General features: G+C 34.3%; 1 protein-coding gene across 1 annotated transcript in view; it reads left to right on the top strand.

The window, feature by feature from the left end:
* LRP1B (LDL receptor related protein 1B) overlaps positions 1 to 13,259 on the top strand; it is a 1,532,882-nt gene that overhangs the window by 518,943 nt on the left and 1,000,680 nt on the right. The window contains exons 3-4 of the mRNA XM_059927092.1: positions 3,464 to 3,583; positions 8,193 to 8,321. Coding sequence (XP_059783075.1) covers positions 3,464 to 3,583; positions 8,193 to 8,321 — 249 coding nt within the window. The remainder of the gene's footprint in view (positions 1 to 3,463; positions 3,584 to 8,192; positions 8,322 to 13,259) is intronic.

The following is a 13,259-nucleotide window of genomic DNA, read 5'->3' as shown; positions in this document are numbered from 1 at the left end:
CTAAGAATTAATCTACTTCTGTCTGGCCCCAAATAATAATTCCAGTCACATTTCCCACCACATCAAACACTATGTTTTAGCCACACAGGGTTATTTACCATTGTCTTTATCTCTTACATGCTGTCATTTTTCAAAAATTTATTTTCTCATATTGTCTATCTGGAATGCATGCTTATAAATTTTGTCTACTGAGCTCATCTTTTAAATTTTAGTTTAAATTTAACTTCTTTAACAACCTTTTTTCCAGATACCTACCTCTATTTCCAGTCTCTGGATGAATTCTTCTCTTTCCAGCTAATGTCACATGTATTTTTATTTAGTATATGTGTTGTTCTGCTATGAATTATAGCTGTTGTTTACATTGTTGCGCTTCTCATCTAACCCCACTCGCTTCCACACTCATGTTGTAATTCATTAATTTGTCTAAAGCAATTTTGCATCTGTGGAAGCCCAGCAGAGTCCTTAGCATTGGCTAGGTGCTCAATCAGTGTTGAACTAAAAGAAACATATAGAGTAAAGGCAATTTTGGACTGATTCCACCATAATCAAACAAGATTTGACAACTCAATTACCTAACTTAAAGATGTAAATGAACTATCTTTAGGACCTAGTTTAATTTAATGGACTAGAAATGACACCTGAGAGTGTTAATCTTCAACCTAGAATTAAGCTATTTTACTGATTTATTAGTTCATTCATCCTATAAAAATTATAAAAGCACTTCTTGTATCTATAGCACACTACTAAGCTTAGAATGACAAGCAAATAAAAAAAAATACACCATGGTTTCAACCATCACCAGATTGTACAGTGGGAATTAGAGGCATTTTTGAGAACATCGGCTTTGTTTGTAGTCAGCCTGACCTTGATTTGAAGTTTTGAATACCATCTCCATCGTATATTTACCATATAATCTTAAATTAGTTATCAACCGTAAGTTTCCTCATCTGAAAACTATAAATTACAATAATATCTACATTTGTGACTGGTATGGGGTTTCAAAGAAATTGCACATTTTAAAAACTTGATGTATATGCATGTATATACATATATATTTATTTATATATATATATATATATATATATATATTTATGTTTATAATTTATAGCTGTAGATACTGGTGGGGGAAACCAAAATGTAAATAAGTACCATATGAAACAAAAATGTTATAATTTCTAAAGATCCATTTATTCTATATTTTTATTAATAATGTATTTTTACAGACCAAATGACTGGTCTTTGCACATTATATAAATGTTAATATTTATATCGGCATATAATTGGCATTGACCCCAATTCCAAACCTACAAATCAGCTGTGTTGATTTGTATATTGTCTTAATTTATATCAAGGAAGCAGAAATTGTTCCAGGTATCTCAAAGAGAAATAAATTTAATATAAAGTGTCAATTGTAATCACAACAGTGGAAATTAGAAGTCGAAGAGGGCACACCTAGCTTTCAGCTTATGGAGCTGCAGTTATGTTCCAGTTAGAGGGGAAGCTATGATAACTGATGAGTTTACTAGTAGCATATTGATAGGCAAGAGAAAAAGACCAGGTTTTTATCCTGGGGCACTTCAGCCTTAAGAGGTTGACAAGAAAATGTGGAACTATACAAAGGAGGCTGTGAAATAGGAGGAAAACCAGAAGTCCTGAGCCCTGGAAGCAAAGTGATGAATGTACATCAGGGAAAACTAGTTAACAGTGTCAAGTGCTGCTGATAGGTCAAGTAAGATGAGGACTGAGAAAAGGCCATCACACTCATCAACATCAAGGTCATTGGAAACCTGTATCTGAGCAGTTTCTGGAGCAATGGAGATAAAAGCTTGATGGAGTGGGCTTAAGATAGAAACAGAGAGGAAGAAAGAGACAGTGAGTATGGATTATTTTGTAAATGTTGTTATAAAGAGGAACAAAGATACTGGGCAACAGTGACTCATACAGGACGTGAGATCAAGGTTTTTTGTTTTTAATGTGGGGGAAAAGTAGTACAAGGGTCAGAAAACATTCTGTAAAGGGCTATAGTAGATATTTTAGGTTTGGGGGGCCAACTAGTCAACTAAGGCAACTAGTTGGGTTGTGTCTGTAGTGTAAAAACAGCCATAGGCAATATGTAAACAAAAGACCGTTGACTGTGTTCCCGTGAAACTTAATTGACAAAAAGGAATGGAGGCTTTAGTTTGATCTAATATAAATTTTTAAAGATGATTTTGAGAGGAAGTAGAGAAAAACTGAAGTGATATCCTTGAGTAGGTGAAAGGGGATGGGATTTGTGCATGGGAGTTGGGGTTGGAGCTTTAATTATGAGTTAAACCAAGTTTGAAAAGCAAGAAAAACAAGAATAGGCAGAGGTGGGTAAAATGTGAAGCACAAATCTGTGGAAAATTTCTTTCAATAGCTTCAATTTTCTCAGGGAAGTAGGAAGCAAGATCATCATATGTGGGTGACCATTATGAAGGAGATTTAAAGTTTTAAGAAGAGAAGATACATAAAATATTGATAGTTTCATGAAAGAGTTGAAAAGCAATTGGGCTAAGAAAATACTAGAGATAGTTAATTTTTTAGTAAAATACCAAATTTTCAGTTTGGAGTATTCTAGCTGTCCTTTTCCACACTGGACTTTCGTATATTTTTATTAAAATTTAAAATATTTCTGAAGCACCAGCTAAACTTGTGGCAAATATCAATTTATTTTGAATCATTTAACCTTGATCTTTAAAACCCTTATGTTTCTCCCCAGGGGAAAAAAAGAAATTGTCACGACCCATTAATATCTCTATTTTCAGACACCACAGTCAGTCATACATTCTATCCGTAATTTTTCTTGTTTAGCAGATCTTATTCCTGTTAGAAATTATTTGTGAAATGAATATGCCTGTGTCACTTCATCTGTGTTTCATGCATTTATCATACTGAATCCTAATTTGCTTTAAGGTTTTGCTAACTTTGGCTTCACTGATGTATTTGTTCTGAAAGGGTTTAGATATTATGAAATATACTATGTCCAGTAGTTGTCTAATATTTTGCCACCTGCTTCAAAGGTTATACATGGATTAGTAAGTCAAAACAAGCCCTCACAAGATAGAATATCAATGGATGTGTCAGATAAGAAAGGCATAAATGGTGAAATCAACCACTGAGTTGACATTTTTCCTCTTGAAATAATTTACCAGAATTTGAAAGGATTTGTGCCTTTGAATGTATGTAATAAGGGAAAAAGTGAAAGAATGAACAGATTGATCTGAAATTTTTATTAACAATACTTCAAGCAAATGCAAGCCAACGTATTTTAGAGGGAATAGATATTGTTTTGTTCTGTCAACCAATCATAGAAACTTTCTAGGAAACCAATCAAAGCTGTATTATTATGGTTATGCACTGAGTAAATATTAACGTTTAAAGTTAAATAGTATACGTGTGTGCACAGTTATATAGACATAATATCTTTGCTTTTCCTCTACAGAACTGTTGCCCAATTGCCAGCAGTTGAATTGTCAGTATAAATGTGCCATGGTCAGAAATAGTACAATGTGTTTCTGTGAGGATGGATTTGAAATAAAAGAAGATGGAAGAAGCTGTAAAGGTAATTATGGCACGTAATTCTACTCAATTTTATTTTTAACAGAGGCTTAATTAACAGAAATTTAATAAAATATCTTCAAGCACCTACCATGTGTTCCACACAATGTTTATGTTCACTTTATTTCTGGTCTCTTGAGAGTTAAAAGTTGGCTCTCCCCCAAAAACCACATATATAAACATTAGATAAGCATTTATACAAATCAATTTTCTTTCCTTTTTTGGTTGAAGTGTAGTTGATTAATAATGCTGTGCCAATCTCTGCTGTACAGCAAAGTGACTCAGTTATACACATACAGACATTGATTTATATATTCTTTTCCATTATGGTTTATCACAGGAGATTGGATATAGTTCCCTGTGCTGTACAGTAGGACCTTGTTGTTTATCCATTCTAAATGTAATAGTTTGCATCTACCAACCCCAAACTCCCAGTCCATCCCTCTCTCTCCCTTCCTCCCCCTTGGCAACCACAAGTCTGTTCTCTATGTCTGTGAGTCTTTCTGTTTTGTAGATAAGTTCATTTGTGCCATATTTTAGATTCCACATATAAGTGATATCATATGGTTACAAATCAATTTTCAATTCATATTGCAGTAATGACAGACATGGGGCATGTCAACAATGAGATGTGTTTTGGTCAGTGACTAAAACTTTGGATTTAATTATTTTAACCTCCTAAATATTTTATGTCTGTTATATAGCTGCAGTGTAGTAGACATTTATTATCTACTAAGTTAAGTTAATAATAGTCATGTAATGTTCTTTACAACTTTTGCATTGGTAATTCTGGTGATTGATATTTGACCAATGCAATAATGATGAATATAAAATATTTATTTTTTAATGTCTTAATTTTTGTTTTTGTGAACGTTCTACACCAAATGTTTACTTTCCAAAATGACTCTACTCTGCCATACTGAACTATTTTAGGTTACTTCTTCATTATGTTGAATCCAAATATATATACATATACATAATGTCATATGTTTGTGTGTGTATATATATATATATATATGATATATCCACAATATAAACAATACATTATTTTATATGGTATTTAGAATCTCTATATAGAAAACATTGAATATAGAATCTGTGTATAAAATTGAGGAATATCTGTGTTACCAGCACCACTAATAAACAGAATATTTTCCAAAGAAATTGGTACTTTGCTGATTACTTTAACCCTTTGCTTTAATATTATAACATTTACCTTAAAAATAGAATCTTAAAGTTGAAAAAAATCCTCAGAGAATATTTTTTAAAATCCTCATGACAAAAGTGAGAAAAGTGAGACCCTGAAAAATTAAGTGACTTAGTTAAGTCTGCACATCTTTTTAGTAAAAGACTTGAGACTAAAACACAGATCTCCAGAGCCCACTTATTCTTATCCTAGAGAGGCTCATTTGTTTATAATGTACATCGGGCTTGAATTTTCAGTTTGTTGTTTTTTCATTTTCTGCACAATACAAATATTATAAAAACATGTATTATTAAATGTTTATCAGACCCAAAGGCTGCATAATCTGACTATAGGGGGACCAAACTGGTATATTTTATTTGACTGACATTATTCTTAAACCAACATTTGAAAATCAGAAGGTTGCACACAGAAGTTCAGACTTTATGAAAAAACTCAGATTTGTCAACACTAGACCCCTTACAATCACAAAGTCTGCCAGATATAAGTAGTACCTCTGGACATGCACGCAATTTCAAGTTCAAAACAACACCTGCCATTCACACAAGGTAGGCCAATATACTTACCTGTATCCTTCTCACTATTTTGCTATACCTCATTCCTATAGGTGTCAGGATTTTCAGCTCCTTTTACATGAATCTCTTTCTCCTGAATCTCTCTTTTAAATCCGTAAAAATCATCATAATCACTTTCTTCTGTTGAACATTAGTAAGGAAATACACAGCAATTTTTATGGAAGTTCACCAATAGAAGAGGAGATTTTTTTACTTTCTCTGCACTCCTGGATGGCCAGGTCTGAGCATCATTTACGCTTTCCTGAAGGAATTTCCAGGATATTCCCTGTCCTTAAAGGAAGAAAGAAGATAGCGCTACAAGTGATGACATGCCTGTTTCTTTGCAGCCAATTTTGTGGAGTTACATCAATGTCAGAACAGTGCATTCTGACTAAGGAGAAAGAACAAAAGAAATCATTATTCATACTGCTTTCCTGTATAGCATAATCACATATCAGAAAAACTAAAATAGGAACCAATAATAGTAAAGTTGAAAAAATCGGTGAAAATATTATAGATAAGAATCATCATTTCTGCCACTAGGGGCTGGACTTTATCAAATTCAAGATTTAATTTCACATTATCACTGTGGACTTCACTCCAAATACTATTCTTCCTATCCCCAAAGCTACTTACTTCAAACAAGCTGTCTATAAATGCAGGCTATTACACGAAGCTAAAAAAATCTGAGAGAAATGCAAATAAATGTCATACAAATGCATAGTTTCCCAATTTAAATGGTTCCTTGGCTACTCAGCCATCTTTTGCTTTTCCTTAGTCAACTCCTTTCTTAGCTTGGGGGGTCAGAGGATGGGGTTGAGAGTTCCCACCCTCTAAGTCACCTGTTTGATCTTTTTGGAGACCAGTCCCATTCTGAGAATATCTAGTAGCCCCACCCTGAGTCACCTCATTAGCATAGACTTAGTGTATTTCACAGGGCTCGTTAGAAATAACAAAAGATACTCCTATAGCTCAGAAAATTACAAGGTAACTGAACTCTGTGTCAGAAACAGAGGACAAAGACCAAATATATATTCTTATTATACCCAAGCAGTTTAATCCGCTTAACATTCTTCAAAGAGGCTCATGGACTCCTCTTTCTTGCCTGCCTTTTTCATATTGGTATCCTAAAGTAGTTTTCTATAGCTAAGCTTTCCCGACTTTCCCTTTCTCTCTGTGGGATCTAACCCTCTCCTATTTTTTTAATCTATTATCCATATGCTATTGACTCTCAAATACTCCAAGACCGATCTCAACTTATATTATTGGTTCCATATTTCCAACTACTTATTAAATGTTTACTCTAGGATGCTCTACAGATACCTCAAAATTTAACAAATCCAAATCAAACTCATTTTTTCCTCCCATGATACCTCCACTGTAATCTACACTTCTTATAAGATTAGACCACCATTCTCTTCTATCATATCCAGTCAAACTTCACATGTTATCTATTCTATTTCTTAAACATTTGAGTCCATTCCCTCTTCTCCATTCCCACTGCTACTGTCATTGTTCAAAATATTATGACTTCGAAATACAATTTCTTGTGTGAAATTAGCACATAGCTAATTTTCCAGGTTCTCTTCTCTATATTCACCAATCCGTTTTTTATGACTTTGTTTAGTTTTCAAATACAAAGTTGATCATAAAGCTCATCTAATTAATGCTTTCCCAGTGCCTATGTATAATATACAGCACTTTAGTTTACCATACAAATAACTTCATTATCCCATCCCAAAACGATTTTCCCAATATCATCTCTTACCATTTCCTCTTATACACCCTTACTCCACCTGACTCCTTATACTTCTTTGAATCCCTACTGTGCCATCCCAATGGCTTTTCACATGCTGTTTTGTTTAACTGGAACACCTCTTTCCATCTGATCCCTTTTTATTTAGTCTGAGGAAATCTAAATCATCCTTTAAACTCAGCTCAGTATGCGGCCTTCACATTTTCCCTTCAATTCCAAGCAGGTTCATTTACTTCTCTGTGTTTCTATTATAACTAGAGTATGACTCTATTATAAGGAAATGCATAGAAATGAAATTCTATTATCACTAGACTTGTTTCACCTAGAGGTTGAAATCATGTTTTATAAATTTTGGTTTCTTCAGGGATTAGTATAGTGCTTGGTACACAGGACAGACTGGATATACATTTGTCTAAATTATTACCTGGCAGAGTTTTTTTTTTTTTAATTTGCCCAGTTGGTTAAGAATCATTAAGTGCCTGCTGCTTACAGAAATTTGAACAAGATGCTGGAGGAAAAAAGTTTCGCGAGTGGAAGTAGGGAAGAAATAGGAGGAGGGCCATAGATATTAAAATAAAAATTAATTATGATAAAATTTCTGTTTGCAACAAGTACTTAATAGTTTCCTCCTTTTGATTTAGTGAGAGTGGTTTACACTGCTTAGCTCAGAACTTTTATTTAATCTGTTCATTGAAAATCGTGTTGCCAGACTAATTCTTTGTCAAAATCCTGAAAAAGCCAGTGTCGTAAACAGTAGAACTCTTCAGCAAATATTCATTGGAGTGCATTTTATACCTTTGCACAAATATCCAAGGACTTTTAGCCTACGCATCAAAAATGCAAATAAATTATCTTTTAAAGTAAAAGATTTGGTGTTAAGCTTGATCTTGTATCTACATAACTGTTAAAACGACACTGAACTTTATGTTCAGTTAGTGTGGTTTTGAAAAGATGTATTGGAGTTGGCTCTTTCTCGCTTTTTTTTTTTTTTTTTTTTTAAATAGCCTATTTCCAAAGTTTGGAAAAAATATTTTCTTCAGGGAGAAAAAAAATGCCCAACAATAAATCTGCTTAGAAATGATGTTAATTTGCCTTTTAGATCAAGATGAATGTGCTGTTTATGGTACATGCAGCCAGACCTGCATAAATACGTACGGATCCTATGCTTGTAGTTGCGTGGAGGGCTATATAATGCAGCCAGACAACAGATCCTGCAAAGCCAAAAATGGTAAGTTATCTAATTTTTGGTCCTTCCAGAATTTATTTCCTATTTGCAGTTCTTTTCATTAGAAATGTATATAGTAGAGCAATATGGACTTTGAAGAAATAGATTTTTTCTTCATTTTAAGGAAATGATCCATACTTAGAAAGCCAGAGAAGTTGTTTTAGTTGTCACTGATCACTACAAAACTCCTTCCATTACAGGAAGTTTCTAATGAACAAAAACCGGTTCAAAAGAAATGGATTAATTGATTTGAATTACCCGTCTCTCTCCTGGACTGTATAATAGATTCCTCACTGGTTTCTGTGAGCCTCTGCTTTCCCTCTAAAATTCATATTTCACATAATAGTTAAAGTTATCTGCTAGAATATAAACCAGACCATGTCGTTATTTTGCTTAAAATCTCCCAATAGTTTTCCCTCATGTTGAGAATAAAACCCAAACTTCTCACAGGGTCTCTAAGGGCTAATGGACTAGTACCATTCACCTTTCCATCTCATCTCCTACTTCTCCTTTTATCACACCCCAGCCATACTGGTTTCCTTGTCCTTCAGCCACTTTGCTCTTGAGGTGTTTTCACTTGCGTTTGATCTGCCTGCAATGCTTTTCCCTGTGATAGTCACATTCTTATCATTCAAGTCTTGGCTAGAATGTCAACATTCAGAATGACCTTCCCTGACCATTCTATTTAAGGGTGTGTACTCTGTCCATCACAATCTTATTTCCCAACTATACTTATTATTCATACCTATTCTATCACTACATGATTTTTTAGTTTTCTTTATAGCACTACTATTTGAAATGAACATATTTATGTATTTGTTTATCATCAGATTTACCCAGAATAATATAAGCATTATGAAAGTACAGAACTTGTCAGTTTTGTTTGCTGTTATGTACTCAGTTCTGACCATTGCCTGGATCATATAGGTACTCAGTGAATATTTGTGGAAGGAAGGGAGAGATTGAGGGAAGGAAGGAGGGAGGGAGGAATGAAGGAAGGAAGGAAAAAGAAGGAATTAATTTTTCTTTCTAATTAAGATTACTACAATGAGTGTTCCACTCTTAAGTATTTGAATTTAATGTTTCAAAACTGCCTTCCCTTTACCTCTTATCTGCAAATAAAGCCTACTGTTTCTACATAGTGTTCAGTCTTAGTACACCCTCAGTAAATATTGCTGATTTGCTAATGAAATAGCCTTGAGGTGCTGGTAATGATAGGATAACACTAATTTTTTGTTGTTTGTGTGTGTGTGTGTGTGCGTGTGTGTGTGTGAACTGAATTAGTTTGGGAATAATATAGGAAGATATTATACATGGTATTCCATCTGGCATCTTCTCACTTCCTCCAAATCTGGTTTCATTTCTTGCATTTTCAAATTATGAAGTTTTGATAAATTAATGAATGTCCCCTACTCCCTTTTATTAGCAATTGGAAAATTAGGCATGGGAGGGGATTCTCTTTCCTGAAACCAAATTGAGCAAAGCATTGGATTTGCTCTGCAAGCTGCTGCTGTTTCCCTTTACATCGTAACCTCATGTTATAATTTCAACTATTTCCCTGAGATATAGTATGTTTAATTATTTACAAAACATATTTGTATAGAAAATTACCAAGAAAGGAGCTCTTTTACTTCTTAGTTTATTGTTTTCAATTGCTGACTTGGTTTATGAAGCCCTATTTATTTTTCAGGGGCAATCCTCTAGAAAAATTAGGTCAAGTTATGTGTTCCTCTTTTTTTCCACCACTGAGAGTTCTGATTTAATATATCAACGGGCTAAAGAAGTGGAAGGCTTTTTCTTTGCAATTTCTTCTATTGATCCCACAATATTGCTGTGAATACACAGGGAGGGTGTAATGTAATAAACCCTATACAAAGAAGCACTTCCCCTCTTTCTACACAGAAGGGTCTCTGACAGAAAGAGAATGTAGTCAAAGAGGGATGGTACATGATATAGTGCTGCATCTTTGAATGTAGTCAAAGAGGGATGGTACATGATATAGTGCTGCATCTTTGAATGTAGTCAAAGAGGGATGGTACATGATTTGATGACTCTAGCATTGATCATGGAATACATACGTAAACACCTTCACCTCTAGTGGTTGGCTTGATGACAATATTGGCGTACATAGTTAGAACAATACACAGTTTTCATGGGGACGTTCCTGTGGTTTGTAGTTTTAGGAAAATGAGTAATATAGTAAATGAGTACAAGTCTATAACATATACTGACTAGTTCTAAAGGTCACATGGATATTTGAACAATGCATTTGTATAATTCAAAAGAAAAACGATCAATTTTGCTTTAGTTTTCTCATATTTGTAACAAATGTACAGGAGGATTTTTTTGCTTCCATTAGATTAAATGTATTAAAATTCCATTTAATACATCAGCTTTAAATTTTTCTGTGGCAATTTTATTTACTATGGTATTGCTGTGACTGAAGGGTGCTAGGAAGAAGTTATAAAGTAAACCCCATTTGTTTTCAGGCTTTGACTTTCCTCTTTTCCATTACCTGGCTGCTTAGATTAGCACCTCTGTTTTTCTTCCTTTAAAATTTTACCCTACTGGATTCTGGAACCTGACTTTCCCTCCAAGTAAAGCCAGAGTTCAAGGGATCCCAGAAGCTGGGATTGTGTGAAATTAGGGAAGGGTTAGAATGGGCTGACCCCAAACAGTAGATGTTTGTAAAATATCCCTAGACTTTAGACAGAAAATGCAACATAAATATTTCAGACCCAGAGGATACAGTGGACAGCTTAGAACAGCACACAAGAGGAAAGTTCTGCAAAGGCCTTACTAGATAATAGATGGGAAAATAAAAGTTCCTAGGAAAGGTAGCCTTTTATGTGAAGGCAGAGGGTGGCAGAGTCAGTTGGCTGGGAAGCTGCTTATAAGGGGATGAACTAGTTCAGCACAAAATAATATCATGGTCGCTCCCCAACTAGTCACTCCAAAGCTTGCCTGTGGGATCTTATTTTCAATGTGACAATTGATAGTAAATAGGAAAATGAATTTAAGTTAATTGATTATCCCTCTTTTGTAGTATAATGACCAAATCCAAGTATAATTCATAAGCCCTAAGAGCACCTTTAAGAAATACCTCTAGTAGGGGGAGGGGATTTTAGGCCCTGTGGCAGTTGGGAGAAGAGATTAATGTTAGGCAGGAGGCCTTTTCATTCTTGATAATTCATGTAGTACAGACAAATTCTTTTCTTTTCTACACTTAGTACGATTCCCCTGACTACTGAAATATAGAATCAAGTGTTTCAAAGTTGGGAAAATTTCAAAGGTAATCTAGTCCTATCCATGTGACATCTAAATAGGTGATTTCCAAATGGAAGGAAATCTACAGAACTCTCAGTATATGTAAAAAAAAAAAAAATAACTTTATGCATACTTGATATTACTATGTAGTAGGAAGCATGCTAGAATGTGAATGTCATGATGGATTGTTCATAACTTTGGAATGGGACACATGTTAAAAACTAGTCATTTTTGAATTAAATGCTAGGACTTGTCATTTGAAAAAAGATGTTTTAAAGTAACTGTCAAGCATCTATAGGTATCCAGTAAAGCATCCTGTATATTTTTACATTTTTCGAAATTAGAGTTCTAATAATGACATCAAATCTGAAAATGAAAAGTTTTTTTGTTTGTTTTTTAATTTAGCTTACTTTCTTTTAACTGATTTAGACTGATTTTGTTATAGAAGTATGTGTTAAATGTGGGCACCCAGGGTTGACAGTGGGCTCATGCAGAACCTGTGAGAGTGAAAATAATAGCTAAGTGTGTTTAATTTATGAACTGTTGGCAATTTTGAATGAACTGATAAATTCAGGCTCCTTGGACTATACTTTTCAGTGTCCTAGCCACTTGCTGAAGCTAGGCATTTACCCTAACATTCAGTTCTATGGAACCTATAGGCCTCTATTGATTGCATCAAAACAGTAGCAAAATAAAGAGCACTAGATAATTCTATGCTCATCATTGTTGAGTCACCACATTAAATGGTACCATGTGAGAGAGAGTACACCTTTTTGCCATAGAGCAACCAGAGTAGTGAGAAAAGAGAGTCCATTAAATAACTTTGAGATTCTATTACAGCTTATGCTTTGCTGTTCACTGATTTGGGCGAGGGTAAGGGGAGACTTTTTAGGTGATGGGACTCTTAGTTGTAAGAAATACAAATTATAATCCCTGTGTAATCCATGGAAGCACACCTCCAAACAGTGTTAGAGAGTGTTTTCATAATACTCACTTTCTTTGCCACAATTTAAAGAAAGAAGGAAGGAAGGAAGGAAGGAAGGAAGGAAAGAAAGAAAAAGAAAGAAAGAAAGAAAAAGAGAGAGAGAGAAATAAAACAAAATATAACTACCTATGGCTCCTACTTCTAATCTCTATTATCATCTACTAATAAATAGTTTAAAATTTCCTTTTGGAAGGTTGGAGGAATCATCCATGGTTTTCTGTCAAGGCTGGCTCTGCTCATGGGGAGGATAGAATAGGCTGGTACTTGTATAAAAAGGGACAAGCCTGGGAATTAAAAAAAACAACAAAAAAAAAAAAAAAGGGAAAGGAAAGGGAAGAGCCCCTGCTCAGAGTATCATACTCATCAGCCACTTGTGATGCTTGGAATTCAGTTATTAAAGTATAATTGCCTTTTTTTTTTTCTTTTTAAAAGAAACACTCCATATTAAAATTTAAGTGTTCATAAGAAGAGTAACATATTAAGTCTTAGTGACCTTGATTACTTAAGAAACCATGGATCAGATCTGTTTCAGTCTACCATCTGGCTAAGAATGGCTTCCCACAGAATGATATGTGATCACGTCTTGACAACGTGAAGATTCACTATTTAGAGTTTTTACTATTTTTAGATAGTCCAAAGGTCCAGTTCCTGCACAGTTTGTCATTTCATTGAGGCATAACTGTGAATGA

The sequence above is a fragment of the Balaenoptera ricei genome, chromosome 7, assembly GCF_028023285.1.
Source record: "Balaenoptera ricei isolate mBalRic1 chromosome 7, mBalRic1.hap2, whole genome shotgun sequence".
Classification (NCBI taxonomy): Eukaryota; Metazoa; Chordata; class Mammalia; order Artiodactyla; family Balaenopteridae; genus Balaenoptera; species Balaenoptera ricei.
This window is presented reverse-complemented; position numbering and strand designations above follow the sequence as displayed.